The sequence below is a fragment of the Rhinatrema bivittatum genome, chromosome 8 (assembly GCF_901001135.1).
Source record: "Rhinatrema bivittatum chromosome 8, aRhiBiv1.1, whole genome shotgun sequence".
Classification (NCBI taxonomy): Eukaryota; Metazoa; Chordata; class Amphibia; order Gymnophiona; family Rhinatrematidae; genus Rhinatrema; species Rhinatrema bivittatum.
This window is the reverse complement of record NC_042622.1, coordinates 176,229,108-176,249,121: the sequence shown is the minus strand read 5'-3', so window position 1 is coordinate 176,249,121 and position 20,014 is coordinate 176,229,108. Positions and strand designations below refer to the sequence as shown.

General features: G+C 45.8%; 1 protein-coding gene across 3 annotated transcripts in view; it reads right to left on the bottom strand.

The window, feature by feature from the left end:
• The window catches only part of BRIP1 (BRCA1 interacting protein C-terminal helicase 1), a 309,402-nt gene that overhangs the window by 30,776 nt on the left and 258,612 nt on the right, over window positions 1-20,014 (bottom strand). For all 3 annotated transcript variants that reach the window (XM_029612654.1, XM_029612656.1, XM_029612655.1), the window contains one exon: window positions 2,028-2,140. In XM_029612654.1, the coding sequence (XP_029468514.1) occupies window positions 2,028-2,140 (113 nt within the window). The remainder of the gene's footprint in view (window positions 1-2,027; window positions 2,141-20,014) is intronic.

Here is a 20,014-nt window from a genome sequence, read left to right as displayed (position 1 = left end):
ACAAAATGTTTTGATCATATTACACCCATTCTAAATAATTTGAAGTAGCTACCAATGCTTGAACACATTTGGTATAAAATTTGGATGACCATCTTTAAACTGCTCAGTCCCGACTCTCCTTCATGGTCTAACGCTCTGTTAAGAATCCACAAGCCAACTCGTGACTTAAGATCTTCTCAATGTGGATTACTAGACATACCTTCTGTTCGACTTGCCCGTTTTACATCAACCCGAGAAACCTCATTTTCAGTAGCAGCGCCATCCCTATGGAATTCCTTACCCTATGATCTCCGCATTCAAGATAATTTAAAAAATTCAGATCTCAGTTTAACTATTCCTTTTATAGCATGCCTATGGCTAGACTAAGTTAATTCAGGCCTGATCAGGTGATGTTTTGTCTTTTTGATAATTTATATAAAACACAGACTCCTTCTCACGAACTCTTCTCCGTATCATTTTTATGTTTACCTTGTGCTGTTGTTGGCTGTTCATTAGTTATTAAGTTTTTTTAATGTATGTATTGTCATCAATTTTAATTTTATGTATGTTTTATTGTAAATTGCTTAGACCTATTTTGGTTAAGCGATTAATAAATTTTAATAAATACAAATACTTTCCTTTGGTGCAGAGGTTCAGGTTCCAGGAACGCAGGCTGCATGGCAGATAAGAAAAAAGCCAGACTTTTTTTTTCTTTAAAACTTCAAACTTACAATACTCCCTAGAATGGAACACAGAGCTGCTAGCAGAAAAAAAGAAAATCAGTCAAATTAGTAAAGGGACAGACTTAAAGAAAACAGCTGCCCTGAGCCTGTAGCTGCCTCAGCAGCCTCGTGAAGGGGAGGGATCTGGACCACGAGGATTTACACCCCACGGAAGAAAGGAGCGAGTGTACAAAAGGGTCACCAGCCCCCAGCTTGTCCACCTTGACCAGACAGGGAAGGACCTACTAGGACCCAAAAACCTCCTGGGAGGAAGGCTCATAAATCCAAAACAGTCTCCTGACTGCAGAACTGCAGGTTTTGCACCATCTACCATCTGCTGGAGACAAAGAAATACTGAGGGACTGCAGGTGGCACACAGTTATGTACAGTGTCAGTGAAACTTTCTCTGTTTCCATCTGCTGGCAGGGAGGCAAAACTCAGGAGTCTGGACTGATCTGGGTACGTACAGGGAAGTGCATGATGCTGGGATACACATTGGGAGTCACTACCCAGGAAAGAGAACTTGAAATCCTTGTGGACAATACATTGAAAACCTCGGCTCAGTGCATGGTGGTGGTCAAGAAGAAAAAAAAATTGAATGTTAGGAAAGATTCCAAAAAGGAATAGAAAATAAAATGGAAAATATATTGCCTCTGTATCGAACCATGGTGTGACTGCACCTCAAGTATTGTGAGCAGATCTGTCCCCCCATCATTTAAAAAAAAAAAAAAGAAAGAAAGATAGATAGTGGAACTAGAAAAGGTGCAGAGGAGGGCAACAAAAATGATAAAAGGGATGAACACCTCTCCTATGACGACAGACTAAAAATATTGGGGCTATTCAGCTGGAAAAGAGATGGCTGAGAAGGAACATAATAGAAATTAATTAAATCATGAGTGGGATGGAACAGATAAAGGACAGTTATGTATCTTTTCAGAAACACTAAAATAAGGGGACACTCCATGAAACTAGCAACCAGCAAATTGAAAATAAATAGTAGCAAGCACTTTTTCACTCAGCGCAGTAGCAAGCTATGGAATCTGTTGCCAGAAGACATGATCAAGGTGACTAGCATAGCGGGGTTTAAGAGAGATTTGGGACAGGTCCCTACTGGAAAATTCCTAACGCATCATCAGCCAGGTAAAATAAGGATTGCTATTGCTAGCCCTGCAAATATATTGGGATCTGCCATGAACTTGCAACCTGGATTGGCCACTGTCTGAGACAGGATGCTGGACTTGATGCACCGTGGTCTGACTTAGCATGACATTTCTTATGTTCTTATGGCGTCTTCAATTGTATTACTGCATGGACTGTTCATCTTACCTGCCCAGAGCCTGGTTGAGAGCCCTGTAAGCTTGAATTTCATACCACTGACTTCCTGGTAAAAGTCCCCGGGTCTTTGAATGCTGATCATTGTATTTCCTTTTCAGCTCAACCTTAAATAAAAATTGAACGCTTAACAGCACGACTTGGAAAAGATGGCTTAGAAAAGCTGTATGCTTAAAATCAACTTGAGAACTACCCCATTAATTCTAACATTCATCATATATGTTAGATACTGAAAACTATTCAGCAAACAACCAACGATTACAAAGATGCCAGAATGACTGGCCACCGGCAAACTTAATATTAACACGAGCACATCATATAAACTGTTACTTTAATTAGAGCTCTCTTGTGACAAACAATCAAAGTGACATACATTTATATTAGGCACCAACGAAGAGAAAGTGCAGTAAATCTGAGTTCTCTAATGGAGAACCTGTTGAAGATTTTACTTATTTATTTACTTAAAAGTGGTTTATATTCTACCTATTGCAAAAGATGTGCTAGGCAGATTACAATACAGGCCCAGTTTCATATACAGTTGTGCTTATAAGTTTACATACTCCTGGCAGAATTTGTAAGAAGTGTAGCATTTTAAGAAAACAAGACTGATCAGACCAAATGTATTATTTTTATGTTTCAAATTATACTATTACACATCACAAAATAACAGTCATTAAACAAACCATAGCAATAACAGAAATAATAAAATGGTCCTGTTCAAAAGTTTGCATACCCTTAGTTCTTAAAATCGTGTATTGCCCCTTTTGAATCAGTAACGGCTTGCAGTCTTTTGTGATAGTTGTGAATGAGGTCCTTTATTTTCCCATGTGGTAAAGCTGCTTATTCTTCTTGGCAGAAAGCCTCCAGATCCTGTAAATTCTGGAGAGAACTTGAGCATACAGTTCATGCTAAAGTGGCTCAATGATGCTGAGTTCAGCAAACGGAGATGGCCACTCCAGAACCTTCACTTTCTTCTGCTGCAGCCACTGAAGGGTCAACTTGGCCTTATGTTTCAGATCATTGCCATGCTGGAAAGTCCAAGTGCGCTCTATGTGCAGCTTCCTGGTTGATGAATGCAAATTCTCCTCCAGTATTTTCTGATGAGATGCTGCATTCATCCTGCCATCAATTTTATCTAAATTCCCTGTGCCGCTGCAGCTCACGCCCCCCCCCCCCCCCCCTTTCCCAAACAGAGGAGATCCACCTCCATGTTTCACACAGGGATGGTTGCTTCTCTTCATAGACCTTGTCGACTCTACTTCAAACGTAGCATTTATGGTTGTGACCACAAAGTTCAATTTTGGTCTCAGCACTCCAAATTATTTTGTTCCAGAAGTTTTGAGGCTTCTTTGGGTGCTGTTTGGCGTATTGTAAGCAAGCTGTTTTGTGGCATTGGCGCAGCAATGGCTTTTTCTGGCATCTCTACCATGCAGCCCATTTTTGTTCAAGTATCTCCTTATTGTGCATGCTAAAATACCCACACCATTTTGTTTCAGAGATGCCTGTATTTCAGTAGAAGTTTCTTGTGGTTTTCTTCTTTGCATCCCTACAAATATTCCTGGCAGTTGTGTCTGAAAAACAATTTTTTGATCTACTTTGGTATGGGGTATGGGTATTAACAGAATCCATAATTTTCTACTTCTTGATCAGAGTTTGAACAGTACTGATGGGCATTTTCAAATCTTTGGATATCTTTTTATATCCGTTTCCAGATTTATAAAGTTGAACCACTTTTGCTTACAGAACCTTTGACAGTTCTTTTGCTTTCCCCCTTGCTTCAGTAACCACCAGTCAGTGCAGCCCCGGATGAATGCACAAGGGTTTCTCAAGAGCGAAGAAACTGCTCTCTCTCCTAAAAGGAGATAGCTTTTAAATTAGAACAAAGGGGAAAAGCCGACAGTCGCTCAGCAGCGCATGGTTCGGAGGGAGGTATCTTCAAAGGATATTAATGAAACATTAGTTAAGGCATCCCAATAGAGAGGTTCCAATAATAAGAAAAGTAGTCTAAGTGCTTATAATTAAAACTTACCTGAGCTAAAAGATTCCAATGTATCCCTGTCAACTGAAAAGCAGTATGTAAATACAAACAAACATACACTTTGAAATGTTTTGTATGCTAATGCCAGAAGTCTAAGTAGTAGTTGAGAGAATTAGAGTGCATAGCACTGAATAATGACATAGACTTAATTGGCATCTCAGAGACATGGTGGAAAGAGATAACTAATGGGATAGTGCATACCGGGGTAAAAATTATATCGCATGACAGAGAAGAGCATCTTGGTGGCGGGGTGGTGCTTATGTCTGGGATGGCACAGAGTGCAACAAGATAAAGATCCTGCATGAGACTAAATGCACAATCGAATCTTTATGGGTAGAAATCCCTTCTGTGTTGGGGGAAGAGTATAGTGATAGGAGTATACTACTGTTCACCTGGCCAAAATGGTGAGACTGACAGTGAAATGCTAAAATAAATTAGGGAAGCTAACCAAACTGGTAGTGCAGTAATAATGGGAGATTTCAATTACCCCAATATTGACTGGGTAAGTGAAACACATCAGGGCATGCCAGAGAGATAAAGAACCTGGATGGAATAAATGACAGTTTTATGGAGCAATGGGTTAAGGAAGACAAGAGAGGGAGCAATTCTCAGTGGAGTGCAGGATTTCATGAGAGAGGTAACTGTGGTGGGGCCGCTTGGCAATAGTGATCATAACTGATCAAATTTGAATTAATGACTGGAAGGGGACAGTAAATAAATCCACAGCTCTAAGCACTAAAGTTTAAAAGGGGAAACTTTGATAAAATGAGAAAAAATAGTTAGAAAAAAACTGAAAGGTGCAGCTGCAAAGGTAAAAAGAGGGAACAGGAATGGACGTCAATTAAAAAAAAAATACCATCCTAGAAGCACAGTCCAGATCTATTCCATGCATTAGAAAGGTGAAAGAAGGAAAACGTTTACCGGCAATGCTTAAAAGGTGAGATAAAACAGGCTATTTTAGCCAAAAGATCTTTATTCAAAAATTGGAAAGAATGATCCATCAGATGCAAAAATAGGATAAAGCATAAGCATTGGCAAGTTAAATGTAAGACATTGATAAGACAGGCTAAGAGAGAATTTGAAAAGAAGTTGGCCACAGAGGCAAAAACTCACAATAAAACTTTAAAAAATATATCCAAAGCAGAAAGCCTGCGAGGAAGTCGGTTGGACCGTTGGATGACCAAGGGATTAAAGGGGCACTTAGAGAAGAAAAGGCCATCGCGGAAAGATAAAATGATTTCTTTGCTTTGGTGTTTTACTGAAGAGGATGTTGGCGAGCTACCCATTCCGGAGAAGGTTTTCATCGGTGATGATTCAGATCAACTGAATCAAATCATGGTGAACCTGGAAGATGTGGTAGGCCTGATTGACAAACTGAAGAGTAGTAAATCATCTGGAGCGGATGGTATACACCCCAGGGTTCTGAAAGAACTGAAAAATGAAATTTCAGACCCTATTTCAATTAATCTGTAACCTATCATTAAAATCATTTAATGTACCTGAAGACTGGAAGATGGCCAATGTAACTTGTTATAAAAGAATAAAATCACAAAACATTTAGTCAGACATGGTTTGATGGGACATAGCCAACATGGATTTACCCAAAGGGAAGGTCTTGCCTCACAAATCCCTACACTTTTTTGAAGGGGTGAATAAAGATTGTGACAAAGGTGAACCGGTAAGATTGATTTATTTGGATTTTCAGAAGGTGTTCTACAAAATCTCGCATGAGAGGCTTCTAAGAAAACTAAAAATTAATGGGATAGGAGGCAATGTCATTTTATGGATTGCAAGCTGGTTAAAAGACGGGAAACAGAAGAGTAGGATTAAATGGTAGAGATGTGAATCGGAACTGAAATACGAACCGATTCTGGTTCCGATTCACATCTATAGAGATGTGAATCGGAACTGAAATCCGAACCGATTCTGGTTCCGATTCACATCTCTATTAAATGGTCAGTTTTCAAAGTGGAAAAAGGTAAACAGTGGAGTGCCTCAGGGATTTGTGCTTGGACCGGTGCTTTTTATATAGTTATAAATGATCTGGAAAGGGTTATGATGAGTGAGGTAATCAAATTTGCGGATGAAACAAAATTATGCAGAGTAGTTAAATCTCAAGCAGATTGTGATGAATTGTAGGAGGATCTTGCGAGGTTGGAAGATTGGGCTTCCAAATGGCAGATGATGAAATAACATGGACAAGTGCAAAGTGATGCATATAGGGAAAAATAACCCTTGTTGTAGTTACACTATGTTAGGTTCTATCTTAGGAGTTACCACCCAGAAAGAGATCTAGGCGTCATAGTGGACAATACATTGAAATTGTCGGCTCAGTGTGTCAGTGGTAATCAAAAAAGCAAACAGAATGTTAGGAATTATTAGGAAGGGAATGGAAAATAAAAAACGGAGGATGTCATAATGTCTCTGTATCACTCCATGTTGAGACTGCACCTTGAATACTGTGTGCAATTCTGGTCACTGCATCTCAAAAAGAATATAGCTGAACTGGAGAAAGTGCAGAGAAGGGCGACCAAAATAAAGGGCATGAAATGGCTGCCCTATGAGGAAAGGCTAAAGAAGTTAGGGCTGTTCAGTTTGGAGAAGAGACGACTGAGGGGGGATATGATAGAAATCTACAAAATCATGAAAGGACTTGAACAAGTTAATGTAAATTGGTTATTTATTCTCTCAGATAATAGAAGGACCAGGGGGCACTCCATGAAGTTAGCAAGTAGCTCATTTAAAACAAAGCCCTACTAGCAATTCCCCCAATCTCCTCAGCAAACCTCACAACAGTCAGAGAAAGAGTGACATCAATAGCCAGTCCATACCCATGGAACTCACTCCCAGAAAACATAAGGCTTCAAAATGACACAAAACTTCAAAAACCTACTCAAAACGTGGCTATTCCGACAAGCCTACAAAGACGGTATTGGATCAGCTGACGATATTGTAGAAGCCCACTGTATTAGATAAGCAGATATCAACCTTTGCATTTGTTTTTGTTTTATTTCATTGTTATGCTATTTAGCAGTATTCCCCACGATTTGTTATCGCTCATATTGAGATTTATATTTAGTATTTTAGATTATTCCAACAGCTATTACTAATGTTTTACTTCTTTATATATGATAGCTATTATCATTCTTTTACTATTTCATTATTATACTTTCCCTTGTTAATGATTGTAAACTGTTATGAAGGTTCCCACTGATATGACGATATAGAAAAACAAATAACCATAAATCTAGAAAATTCTTTTTCACTCAGCGCATAGTTAAACTCTGGAATTCATTGCCAGAGGATGTGGTTACAAGCAGTTAGTGTAACTGGGTTTAAAAAAAGGTTTGGATAAGTTCCTAGAGGAAAAATCCATAAATTGTTATTACGGTAATTAATAAGCAATAGTAGCTTGTGATTGGCCCACTGTTGGAAACAGGATACTGGGCTTGATGGATCCTTGATCTGACACAGTATGGTGTATCTTATGTTCTTAATACACGGACAATAATTACAATCAAACAAGGCAAAGGTATGGATACCCTCTCTTCATTGCCATCTCAACCTGTGTGTGTCAATTTGAGTGTATATTATCAGTCCAAACATTCAAGGGAATTGTAAACTTTGATCAGGACCATTTTATTATTTGCTTTATTGCTATGGTTTGTTTATGCTTGGCACTCTGTGCCATCCCAGACATAAAGCATGCACAGACATGTTTTATCTGATCACTCATATTTTCTTAAAATGCTACACGTGCTTACAAATTTTTCCAGGGGTATGTAAACTATGAGCACAACTGTGGCTTTGGCTGTCAACCAGCACTATAACAGTGGCGGTAAACTCATGCTGTACGTTGATGCTTACTAAGTTGAATTAAGGTTTTTTATAAATGTTTACTGTGCGTACTGTATTATTGCCGGTGAAACTGGTTTTATTAGGATATATATTTTTACTGTTCACCACTTTGGATGACATTTTATTTTGATTTCTTTTCTGCTTTTCAGACACTTCAAATCAGATTACATTCAAGTACTGTAGGTATTCCTTATCCCCAGAGGGCCTCACAGACTAAGTTTGTTCCTTAGGCAATGGAGGGTTGAAGTGACTTGTCCAAAGCTCACAAGTAGCAGCAGTGGGATTTAAATCCTGATATTCCCGGTTCATAGCCCACTGCTCTAATCACTAGGCTACTACTCCACTCCTCTTTCTGAAGTGACAGATGAGAGCATTTAAGGACATTTGTCAGATAAACCTGAACAAGAACTTGAGTTAAAAAAAATCTGTATTATCTGTGTCTATGCTTATTTTTTCTGCCGCAAAATAGCCTGTACAATTTTTAAATCTGAAAACCAAGGAGTAAATTCAATTTGATTCCATGCATGTCATTCTTGTTTCAACTCATTTAAAAGTTATGAGGGATCTATTGAGTGCAAAGGGTTCCTATAACCTCTTTCCTACTTTAAACTGGGCGGATTGAACCGGGCCATTTGGTAAATCTAGAAATAAACTCATTCTTTACAAAACAGAAGCATTTAAAATGGTCTCAGAAAGCAGTCACTGTGCCGAGTCTATTTCCAGTCAATAAGATATTAAGATAAACAGGCAGATGGATATAAAACCAGAGATGATTCTATCGTACAACCACCACAAGATTGGTTTCTGATCAGCTCCTGAATATAAGGAATGTTTAAAGAGATACAGTTAAATCTGGTGAAATGGGAATATGACTATTGTTATCTAGGTGTGTGCAGAGAAAAAAGTTTCATTTCAGTTTACATTTCAGTGCTGTTTTTCTTTTTAGTATAAGCTAAAACCATTTAGCATGCACTAAAATAATTTTGGCATACAAAAACTATTTAGTACTCAATGTTTCTAGTGTTATCCTCCACATTTGCTGCCACCTATTCACTCCTGTCATTCATAAATAAATATATATATATATTTTTTTTTTTCAAGTGTTCTGGCTGCTTTTTATGCCAAAAGCAGAGTTCCTTACTGTAACAGGTACTCTCCTAGGACAGCAGGATGAAAATCCTCACACATGGGTGATTTCATTGGATGGAGCCTGGCACGGAAAACTTATGTCAAAGTTTCTAGATCTTTGACTAGGCATACCGAGCATGCCCAGCATGCCCTATACCACACGTCCATGCGGGGTCCCTTTTCAATCTCGTAACATAGAATTACGGTAAAAAAATAAGTCAAACAGGAAAAACCCAACTCTGCAGGGTGGCAGGCGGGTTTCTTAAGGACTAACATCCTGCTGTCCTAGGAGAACACACCTGTTACAGGTAAGCAACTCTTTCTCCTAGGATAAGCAGGATGGTAGTCCTCACACATGGGTGAATCCCTAGCTACATGCTGCTCCCCAACACAAAAGGGACCAACAAGATTCAACCAGATGCCAATGGGCACAATAACCACAGTGCTGTTGGTAACAGAGGGGGAGACAGCCTGAACCCAAACAATGGGCCCTAGGCAGGGAGAGTTGTGTTCTACACCTCAAAGAGATTCCAAAGGACAGACTGGCCGAAACTACTATCATGTCACAGCCCATCCCTACCTAGACAGTAGTGAGATGTGAATGTGTAGAGAGAACTTCACATCGCAACTTTGCAGAATTCTTCCACGGGAACTGTTTGCAAATGGGCCTCTGACGTTGCCATGGCTCTGACAGAATGAGCCTTGAAATGATCCTAAATATGCAGTCCTGCCTGGGCATAACAGGAGGAAATGCAATCTGCTTGCCAATTGGATAGTGTTTTTTTGGCAATGGCAACTCTCAATCTATTCCTATCAAAAGAAATGAAAAGTTGGGTGGACTGTCTATGGGATTCTGTCTGCTCCAGATAGAAGGCTAAGGCTCTCTTGCAATCCAAACTGTGGAGTGCTCATTCACCTTGGTGCCTGGGAAAGATGCTGGCAAGACTATTAACTGATTAAAAATGGAAATCCATCACCACCTTATGCAGGAACTTAGGCTGCGTACATACGATCACCCTATCATGATAAAACTTAGTATAAGGTGGATAAGTCACTAAGGCATGGAGCTCGCTGACCCCGCATGCTGAAGTGACCGTCACCAAAAAAATGACCTTTCAGGTCATTTACTTTAGATCACAGGTGTGCAGCGGCTCAAAAGGAGCTTTCAGGAGCTGAGCTAGCACCAAGTTGAGGTCCCAGGACACCGCAGGAGGCCTTAGGGATGGCTTCAACTGAAGCAGGCTCCACATGAACCATACAACTATAGGCTGTACAGAGATAGCTTACCATTTACACCATTGGTGGTATGCGCCAACAGCATTAAAATGCACTCTGATGGAGCTGGTTTTTAGGCCAGCCTTCGAAGGTGTATAATGTAATCACGCAGTTTTTGTGTGGGGCAGGAGAAGGGATCTAGGGCCTTTTGCTCACACCATACAGAAAACCTCCTCCACTCCAGACTATAGGACTTTCTAGTGGAAGGCTTTCTAGAAGCCACTAGGACCAGAGACATCTTTGGAAAGATCAAGCGGCTGCAAAATCAGCCTCTCAACATCCAGGGCTGTGAGTGACAGGGCCTGGAGGTTGGGATGACACAAGCCTGCTCTTATCTTGTGTGATGAGATCTGGGAAGTCCCCAGAGTGATCGGTTTCTGGACGGACAACCCCCAAAGGAGTGAAAACCGGACCTGACTCAGCTATTTAAGGGGCTATGAGGATCATAGTAGGGGTCCTCTCGAAGCTTCAGGAGTGTCTTTGTGACTAGAGGAATCGGAGGATACCCTATACAGAAGACTTTTGCCCCAATGGTGGGCAAAAGTGTCTAAAGCTGGTTTGCCTGTCCGACCTGAACAGGGAGCAGAACAGTCACCTTCCTGTTGCAGTGGGATGTGAACAAGTCCACATCTGCGTTTCCCCAGAGACGAAAGATCCGATTCCCCACCCCCTGGTTCAGGGACCACTCATGGGGCCTGAAGGCTCGACTCATTCTATCCACTATCATGTTCTCTGCTCCAGTCTATCTGGCGCATGTGTAAGTGTGCCAAGGGAATAACATGGATGGCTGCAGCCATGTGGTCCAGCAGCCTCAACATGTGCTGCACTGATACCTGCTGGCTCTGTGAATCACCTCTGCTATGGACGCCTAAGTGAACGCCCTGGAGCATGGCAGAAAGGCTTTCACCTGAGCCGTGTCTAGCAGGGCTATGAAGTCCAATTGAGGTGGAAGGCTGAGATGGGACTTTGGGTAGTTGATGATGAACCCTAGTGACTCCAATATCCGGATGGTCAAGTGCAAGCACTCCCAGCCTGCGGAGGTGTGCCCCCTCCACGGCCAGACATTTTTTGTAAAGCCACGTGGGGCCAATGCTAGCATGCTGTTTTCCCACCACAAATCTGAGATACCTCCTTGACCCGGAAAGATCTCGATGTGAGTGTAACGCGTCCTTTAAATCTAGGTGCATAGCCAGTCTCCTTTTTGCAGGAGGGGAATCAGTGAGCCCAGGGAAACCATCTTGAACTTTTCCTTTTTCAGAAACTTGTTCAAGGCCCTCAGGTCTAGGATGGGAAGAAGTCCCCCTGTTCTCTTTGGAATCAGGAAATACCGGGAGTAGAATCCCTGCCCCTTTGCCTTGGTGGGTTCAGGCTTGACCACTCTGGTCATTAAAAGGGCAGAGAGCTCCCTTAACAGTACCTCCTGATGCACCAACAGCCCCCAAAATGGGCACGGAGGAGAATTTGGTGGGACACCCAATAGATTCAATTGGTATCCTTGATGGACAGTGGATAGATCCCACTGGTCCGAGGTGATATTGGGCCATCGATTCGCAAAGAACTGTAGCCTGACCCCAACTGGTCCAGGATCTCGGGTACAGGCGGCTGGCTCATGCTTCCTACGATTCAGACAAAGCCCCGTCCCGGGATTTGCTGGGGTGCTGATTGGGGCTTGGGAGCTCGCTGCTGCCTGGGACGGCAGAAAGAGCTCATCCTCTGAGAATGGGAGCGAAAGGCAGGAGGATAGTACTTCTTCTGGTGGTAGAAATACCTCCTCAAACCCAGCCTCGCAGACCTCCTGGCTGAGGAGGGCAGGTCTGAAGTGCTGCCAGAGAGATGCTGGAGCGTCTGATAATGATCCCGCAAGTGGGCTAGCGCATCCCTCACCTTATCTGCAAAGATTCTTTCCTGTGCACAGCAGATCAGCGAATCTTTCTTGTACCTCTGGTCGGAGATCCGAGGCCTGCAGCCATGCCATTCTGCGGGCACCGATTCCTGCTGCAGAGACTCTCACTGCCGTCTTGAAAACATCATAGAGTGCACCTCATGTTTTCCACACTCCAGGCCCTGACACACCAGCAACAGAAAGGTGTCTTGCTGCTATTGAGGCAGCCACTCGGCCGCCTCCTACACCTGCTTCCAGAGATTGCGAGAGTATTGGCTCATGTACAGCTGGGAAGGAGGCAATGCAGGCAATGAGTATAGCCCCCTGAAAGACCTTCCTTCCAAGGGCATCTAGCGCTCTGTGATCCTTCCCTGGGGGCACAGAGGCATGGGACCAAAAGCGCTTGGCCTTTTTAACAGCAGATTAGACCACTACCGATTGGTGTGCTAGCTGATGCTTTTTGAATCTGGTGGCCTGTTGGATGAAGTAAACCCCGTCTGCCTTCCTTTTCATAGGAGGTACCATGAGGGGGTGCTCCCAAATCCTCAATATCAACTCCTTAAAGAACTTGTGTACTGACGGGACCACCACGATCTCTTTAGGAGTTTCCACAAATTAGGGGATTTCCAGCATCTTGTGCCTGGCGTCCTCCTCAGTCATCAACTGAAAAGGGATGGCCTCCGCAATCGCCCTTACAAAACCTGCGAAGGTCAGGTCCTCACATGGAGACCTCATCCGTTCCTCTGTAGGAGACTGTTCTGAGGGGAGACCCCCCCCTAGAGTTGGATTCTGCAGCGACATCCTCCCAGGGGTCATAAGGAGCCTCATCCTCGCTGTAATCCACAGGGGATGGGGCTCTGGGTGCTTGGCCTTCATCCAGAGGCCTAGGCAGCGGTGGCACCATTGCCAGCCTCAGCAAAGCTGGACGGGGGGGCTGCAGGCCGTAGTGACATCACTGGCCTCAACAGGGCTTCCTTTTCGGAGGAACCGGTGATGAGCACCGCATCGGTCGGGGGAAGCATCGGTGCCCCTCCAGGCATCAATGGCTTCCAGGAAACCAGCACCAGCTAGGTCGGTAACACACCGATGAGCACATTGAAATGCTCCAATAGCAGTTGACCACCAGCTGGACACTGCACTCCAATTCTTCCTCAAAAGTTGCCAATGCAAAAACAGATTGGGCGGCAGGAGGGGTGGCCAGATCTTCCTCGGATCCCTGAGATTGATCGGCGACTGACACCAGGACTGGTGGAGACCGTTGTGGACCCCTGGCATTGATAAAGGATGGGAACTCCTCGCTGTGGGATTGCTTTGGGGGCATAATGGAAAGCATAGGCGCCAAACCAAGTCCAGCACCATGCATCGAAGGCGACCAGTGCTTCCTCAGCTTCCCTTGGTGCTTGGCCCGATCTTCCCTCTGTGCTGAGGTCAAAGATGACGAACCCTGGAAGAGACCGACAGGGGCAGGTTCCCGGCTCCCCTATCCACCGGTGGCATCAATGGAGCGGATGGCCCTGCCGGTGTCGATGGCTCGGTGTCCATCTGTACAGCTCCAGGTTCCTTCGACGTTAATGCCGATGGCTCGGACTTTCTTGCCCCAAAGAGCTTCTCCATCTTGCTGAGGCAAGCATGACGTTCCTTCGGGGTCATTTGTTTGCACAGGCGGCACCCCCGAATGTTGAGTGATGCCCCCAGGCAGAGGATATACACATCGTGTGGGTCCGTAATGGACGAGTCTTCGAGCACTGAGGGCATCAACGAAAACCCAACGAGGCCATGACGATATGAACTGAAAGGGGCAAAAACGACAAGGAGGCAGCGGACAACCAATGCTGGCTGACACCAATACTGCCACCATGGGGGGACGGAAACGAAAGAAAACTTACCGAACCACTGAAAACCTAAGAAAAAAGAAAGAACCGGAGAGGACCCACACCAAGAAAAGATGCAGGAAAACCCGAAAATGATTGGTGAAAAGTGTTCCAACAACTTGCATAACAAAAAGAGTATGAGCTCAGTAACCGCGAGGCGAAAGCTCTCTGGGAAAAAAAAAAAAAAAAAGAGATTGAAGAGAGACCCCCACGTGATGCGTGGTATAGGGCACGTTCGGTATGCATAGTCAAAGTTCTAGAAACTTTGACATAAGTTTTCCGTGCCGGGCTCCATCCGATGATGTCACCCATGTGTGAGAACTACCATCCTGCTTGTTCTAGGAGAAAAATTGTTTCCATGAAAGCGTGAGCACTTTTTAAATCTCAGCGTAATGCACTGCTTACAAAGATATGCAATGTGGAGTGAAAGGGAACAAGTAGCAGCTCAAGAGAAAGAAACTGGGGAGGCTGCACCAGTCCCCTTGTCTCTGTATGGATACGACTGCTGTACCACTGCTGTGAACAGACGCCAATTTCCAAAGTCTCACCACAAAGCAGCTGTGTATAGGGATGATCATAATTCCCCAGCAGCAAACAAAACAGGCGTTTATTTCAAAAAGTGGTTCACTGGGCATTACAGGGATTTTGGTCCAAAGTTTTCAGAGATGTTTTGATTTGCAGATTTTTTTTTTTTAATTTAAGTAGTCCACAAATTGCAATTTTTGACTTGCCATTCCCTCACACCACCTACTGTTCTTTCATAAAAAAAACAAAACAGTAGAACATAATGTCCATGTGTTAATATTAAAATGACCTAAATAATGGTTGATCTAATCTTGCTCCAACAGTGTATGGCTACGCTCCACTGAGGAGGCAGCAGTTACTTGACTGGGCAATTGTAATAATTATGCCAAATATATTCCTGCTATTTCTTCCTTAACTTGAACAAAACACACACACAAGGCATCTACCAGTCAAAAGGTTTGATTAAAATTAAATAAACTAAGAAATTAAGCAGTGAAAATCCTGCTGGATTGTAAATAAAAGGATGCCATAAAGAACAAGTAGATTTACCCATTAAAGCTCATGTTTCTGTACAAAAAGAACACTTAAAACTGCTGAAAGTTAAGTATTTGCCAGAAGCCTGGTAAGGGCTGATTTATGTCATTTTGATGCAGTCCTTTATAACTCTGTATTATCAGGCATCCAAACACCACCCAATTCAAAATGACGCAGTGTATGTGGGAAAAATCAGTCTCTCCTACTAGCAACTATCCTAAACGTGCACTATACCACAGGCTGGAAGGGATGAGTTAAAATGTCATACCACAGCCTCCTACCTGATCATCCTGAAAAACATTCTTTGCTATCAGGAGCACTTTCCAGACAAGCAGCAGGCCTGTGGCAAGTGCAAGCATCTTGCAGTTGTCAAAGTGATTTAGTCTTTGATCTGCCTGGGAGGTCATGGTCACATTCACTAACATTTTACCTGTTAACTATGGCTTCCCTTAAAGCTTAATGAGACAAAAACATTCTCTCTTTACAGAGACTCATGTATAGTGAAAATTTGTTTTAAAAAAAAGTCATTGAAGTTTATTCAAACAGAGTATTCTGGTTTGAATTTGTCTTCTGAAGTATGAAATTTTAAGCACTTTTCACCATATATAAGGATTATTACTCCTGGGGAATTCTGTGCAAAAAAATTTAAAATTCTGTGCACAAAAACTTAAAATTCTGCAAAACTCTGCAAACTTTATATTGGTCAAAATAACACAATTTACATGACAAGCTTTAAGTAATTGGCTCTTGGCTTTAATATAGTGTGGTAATAGGATTTAATTCTATTTCCCTCTCATGTGGTGTTTTATTTCTTTGAATGTCAATATTGAGAGGAGGTTGCTTCTGTTTTTGGTGATTTGAGTCTAAGTAATTACATTTTAAATTAATACAGAAAAAGTAATTACTTAAAGAGGTAGAATTTTAAATATTTTGAGCAGAATTTCCCTAGAAATTCACTGTAAATGTCTCCCTTCCACTCACTCTGCCCTACTCCCCTGGCCACTTTGCCTCTCAGGCCCCAACTCCTCCACCTGCCAGTATCTCTCCTCCCTCCACCCTCTAGGCTCAACCCCTTCCACTATCGCCAGTCCAGAGTTTGACCCCATTCTCAGTATTTCCCCTCACACAGGCTCCCTCTGTCCCTCCCTCTCTCTAGTACACATACACACCCCCTCATACAGGCTCCCTCTCTCTTGCATACACACCCACACAAGCTCCCGTTCTCTCTCACACTTACATCCTCACACAGGCGACCTGTGTCTCTCTCACGCACCCGTTCATACAGGCTCTGTCTCACACATACACAATCCCGTCACACAGGCTAGCAACCCTCACATACACTCGGATCTCTTTTTCATACACCACGCGCTCCCAATCTCACACATACACACTCCCAATCTCCTCATATAAGCTCCCTCTCTCTGGCAACCCACACTCAAGCACCCCCCTTGCTCTTTTACCTCCCATGCTCTCTCACACCCTCCCCTCATATAGGCTCCCTCTCTCTGAAACCTACACTCAAGCATCCCACCCCTCTTACCTCCATGTTCTCCTCTACACCCGCCTGCCTCTCACCCTCCCCTCCCCCCCTGACACACACACACATACATTCTCTTTCACTGGGTGGCCTTCCATCTTCGCTGCGAACGGAGCGCGTTCCACGGCACACGCGGGATGTGCTTAGTTCGCGGCATGCCGGGGTCTCCTCTGCTATTTCTGCGCTCCACAGTAGCGCAGAATGTCCCCCAAGGCTAGATATTAACCTGCATAATAGAAAGGATTAAAATTTGAAGTCACTTTACAATGAACATGTGCTTAGAAGTGTGGCATAAAAACAAAAATTACTGTTCTTTTTTCAATTTTAGTTTATATAATCCTATTACAATTAACTTAAGATGTTAATGTAGCAACAGTGCCATGACCAGCTTTTTCTATGCCCAAGGCAGATATTCAGAATTATGTACACCACCCCCACCCAATGCTTTTCCTTTGCTGCAAAGACACAGCTCCCCCTCTGGTGGTGGAAGTTTCAGCAAAGCATACTCCTCCTTGCAGCAATCCTCCCCCTTTCTCTTCTTCTACCCCTTGCCCAACATCCCCTCTTTCTATTCTCCTCCACTCCTTGCCCTTCATCCCCCTCTGTCCCAATCCACTGCATGCCGTGCATCCCTCCCCCAACCTTCCTGCATCCCCCTCTTTCTATTCTCCTCCACTCCTTCCGCTTCCATCCCCCTCTCTGTCCCAATCCATTCCATGCCGTGCATCCCTCCCCACCCTTCCCCGGCATCCCCTCTTTTTCTCTCCCCTGACCCCACTGCTTGCCCTGGATCCCCTATTTCACTTCTCCCCATTTGTCCTGCATTCTCCTTTCACTCCCATCCACAACCTTAACCTGAATTCCTCTTCTCCACCCATTCCTTGCCTTGCATTCCTTCATTCCTTGTCTAGCAGAAGCCCTCCTCTCTCTCACCCACTCATCCCTTGCCCAGCAGAACCCCCCCGTCTACGAACCATCACTCGTCTAGCAGCTTCCCCCTCTCCTCACCTTTGCTCAGCAGAAATCTCCCAACTACCTGCTCAGCAACAGAAGCCCCCTCTACTCCACAACTCCCACATCAGCAGCCCCCCCGCCTCTCTCTGCTCCTCCCCTGCTTGGCAGGGTTTTCCCCTCTCCACAGCAGCAGCCCCCCCCCCCTCTCTCTCTCTGCTCCTCTTCCTGCTTGTCAGTGTTTCCCCCCTCTCCCCCGCAGCGGCAGCAGCCCCCTCTCTCTCTCTGCTCCCCTCCTGCCTGGCAGCAGTCCCCCCTCTCTAGCAGCAGCATCCTCCCCTCTCTCTCTGGTCCCCTCCTGCCTGGCAGCAGTCCCCCCTCTCTCTGTGCTTCCTTCCTGCCTGGCAGCAGTCCCCCCCTCTCTCTCTGTGCTTCCTTCCTGCCTGGCAGCAGTCCCCCCCTCTCTCTCTGTGCTTCCTTCCTGCCTGGCAGCAGTCCCCCCCCCCTTCTCTCTCTGTGCTTCCTTCCTGCCTGGCAGCAGTCCCCCCCCCCTCTCTCTCTGTGCTTCCTTCCTGCCTGGCAGCAGTCCCCCCCTCTCTCTAGCATCAGCATACCCCCTCTCTCTGTGCTTCCTTCCTGCCTGGCAGCAGTCTCCCCCCTCTCTAGCAGCAGCATCCCCCCCCCCCCGTGCTTCCTTCCTGCCTGGCAGCAGTCCCCCCCCCTCTCTCTCTGTGCTTCCTTCCTGCCTGGCAGCAGTCCCCCCCTCTCTCTCTGTGCTTCCTTCCTGCCTGGCAGCAGTCCCCCCTCTCTCTCTGTGCTTCCTTCCTGCCTGGCAGCAGTCCCCCCCCTCTCTCTCTGTGCTTCCTTCCTGCCTGGCAGCATTCCCTCCCTCTCTCTCTGTGCTTCCTTCCTGCCTGGCAGCAGTCCCCCCCCTCTCTCTCTGTGCTTCCCTTCCTGTCTGAAGCAGTCCCCCCCTCTCTCTCTGTGCTTCCTTCCTGCCTGGCAGCAGTCCCCCCTCTCTCTAGCAGCAGCATCCCCCCCCCCCGTGCTTCCTTCCTGCCTGGCAGCAGTCCCCCCTCTCTCTCTGTGCTTCCTTCCTGCCTGGCAGCAGTCCCCCCTCTCTCTCTGTGCTTCCTTCCTGCCTGGCAGCAGTCTCCCCTCTCTCTCTGTGCTTCCTTCCTGCCTGGCAGCAGTTCCCCCTCTCTCTCTCTCTCTCTGTGCTTCCTTCCTGCCTGGCAGCAGTCCCCCCCTCTCTCTCTGTGCTTCCTTCCTGCCTGGCAGCAGTCCCCCCCTCTCTCTCTGTGCTTCCTTCCTGCCTGGCAGCAGTCCCCCCCCTCTCTCTCTGTGTTTCCTTCCTGCCTGGCAGCAATCCCCCCCCCCCTCTCTCTCTGTGCTTCCTTCCTGCCTGGCAGCAGTCTCCCCTCTCTCTCTCTCTCTCTCTGTGCTTCCTTCCAGCCTGGCAGCTGTCTCCCCTCTCTCTCTCTCTCTGTGCTTCCTTCCTGCCTGGCAGCAGTCCCCCCCCCCCCCTCTCTCTCTGTGCTTCCTTCCTGCCTGCCAGCAGTCCCCCCCCCCCCTTCTCTCTCTGTGCTTCCTTCCTGCCTGGCAGCAGTCCCCCCCCCCTCTCTCTCTGTGCTTCCTTCCTGCCTGGAAGCAGTCCCCCCCCCCTCTCTCTCTGTGCTTCCTTCCTGCCTGGCAGCAGTCCCCCCCTCTCTCTAGCATCAGCATACCCCCTCTCTCTATGCTTCCTTCCTGTCTGGCAGCAGTCCACCCTCTCTCTCTGTGCTTCCTTCCTGTCTGGCAGCAGTCCCCCCTCTCTCTAGCAGCAGCATCCCCCCCCCCCCCCCGTGCTTACTTCCTGCCTGGCAGCAGTCCCCCCCCCTCTCTCTGTGCTTCCTTCCTGCATGGCAGCAGTCCCCCCCTCTCTCTCTGTGCTTCCTTCCTGCCTGGCAGCAGTCCCCCCCTCTCTCTAGCAGCAGCAGCATCCCCCCCCCCCCGTGCTTCCTTCCTGCCTGGCAGCAGTCCCCCCCCTCTCTCTCTCTGTGCTTCCTTCCAGCCTGGCAGCAGTCCCCCCTCTCTCTCTGTGCTTCCTTCCTGCCTGGCAGCAGTCCCCCCTCTCTCTCTCTCTTGCCTTCCTCCTGCCTGGCAGCAGTCCCCCCCTCTCTCTCTGTGCTTCCTTCCTGCCTGGCAGCAGTCCCCCTTCTCTCTCTATGCTTCCTTCCTGTCTGGCAGCAGTCCACCCTCTCTCTCTGTGCTTCCTTCCTGCCTGGCAGCAGTCCCCCCTCTCTCTAGCAGCAGCATCCCTCCCCCCCCGTGCTTCCTTCCTGCCTGGCAGCAGTCCCCCCTCTCTCTCTCTGTGCTTCCTTCCTGCCTGGCAGCATCCCC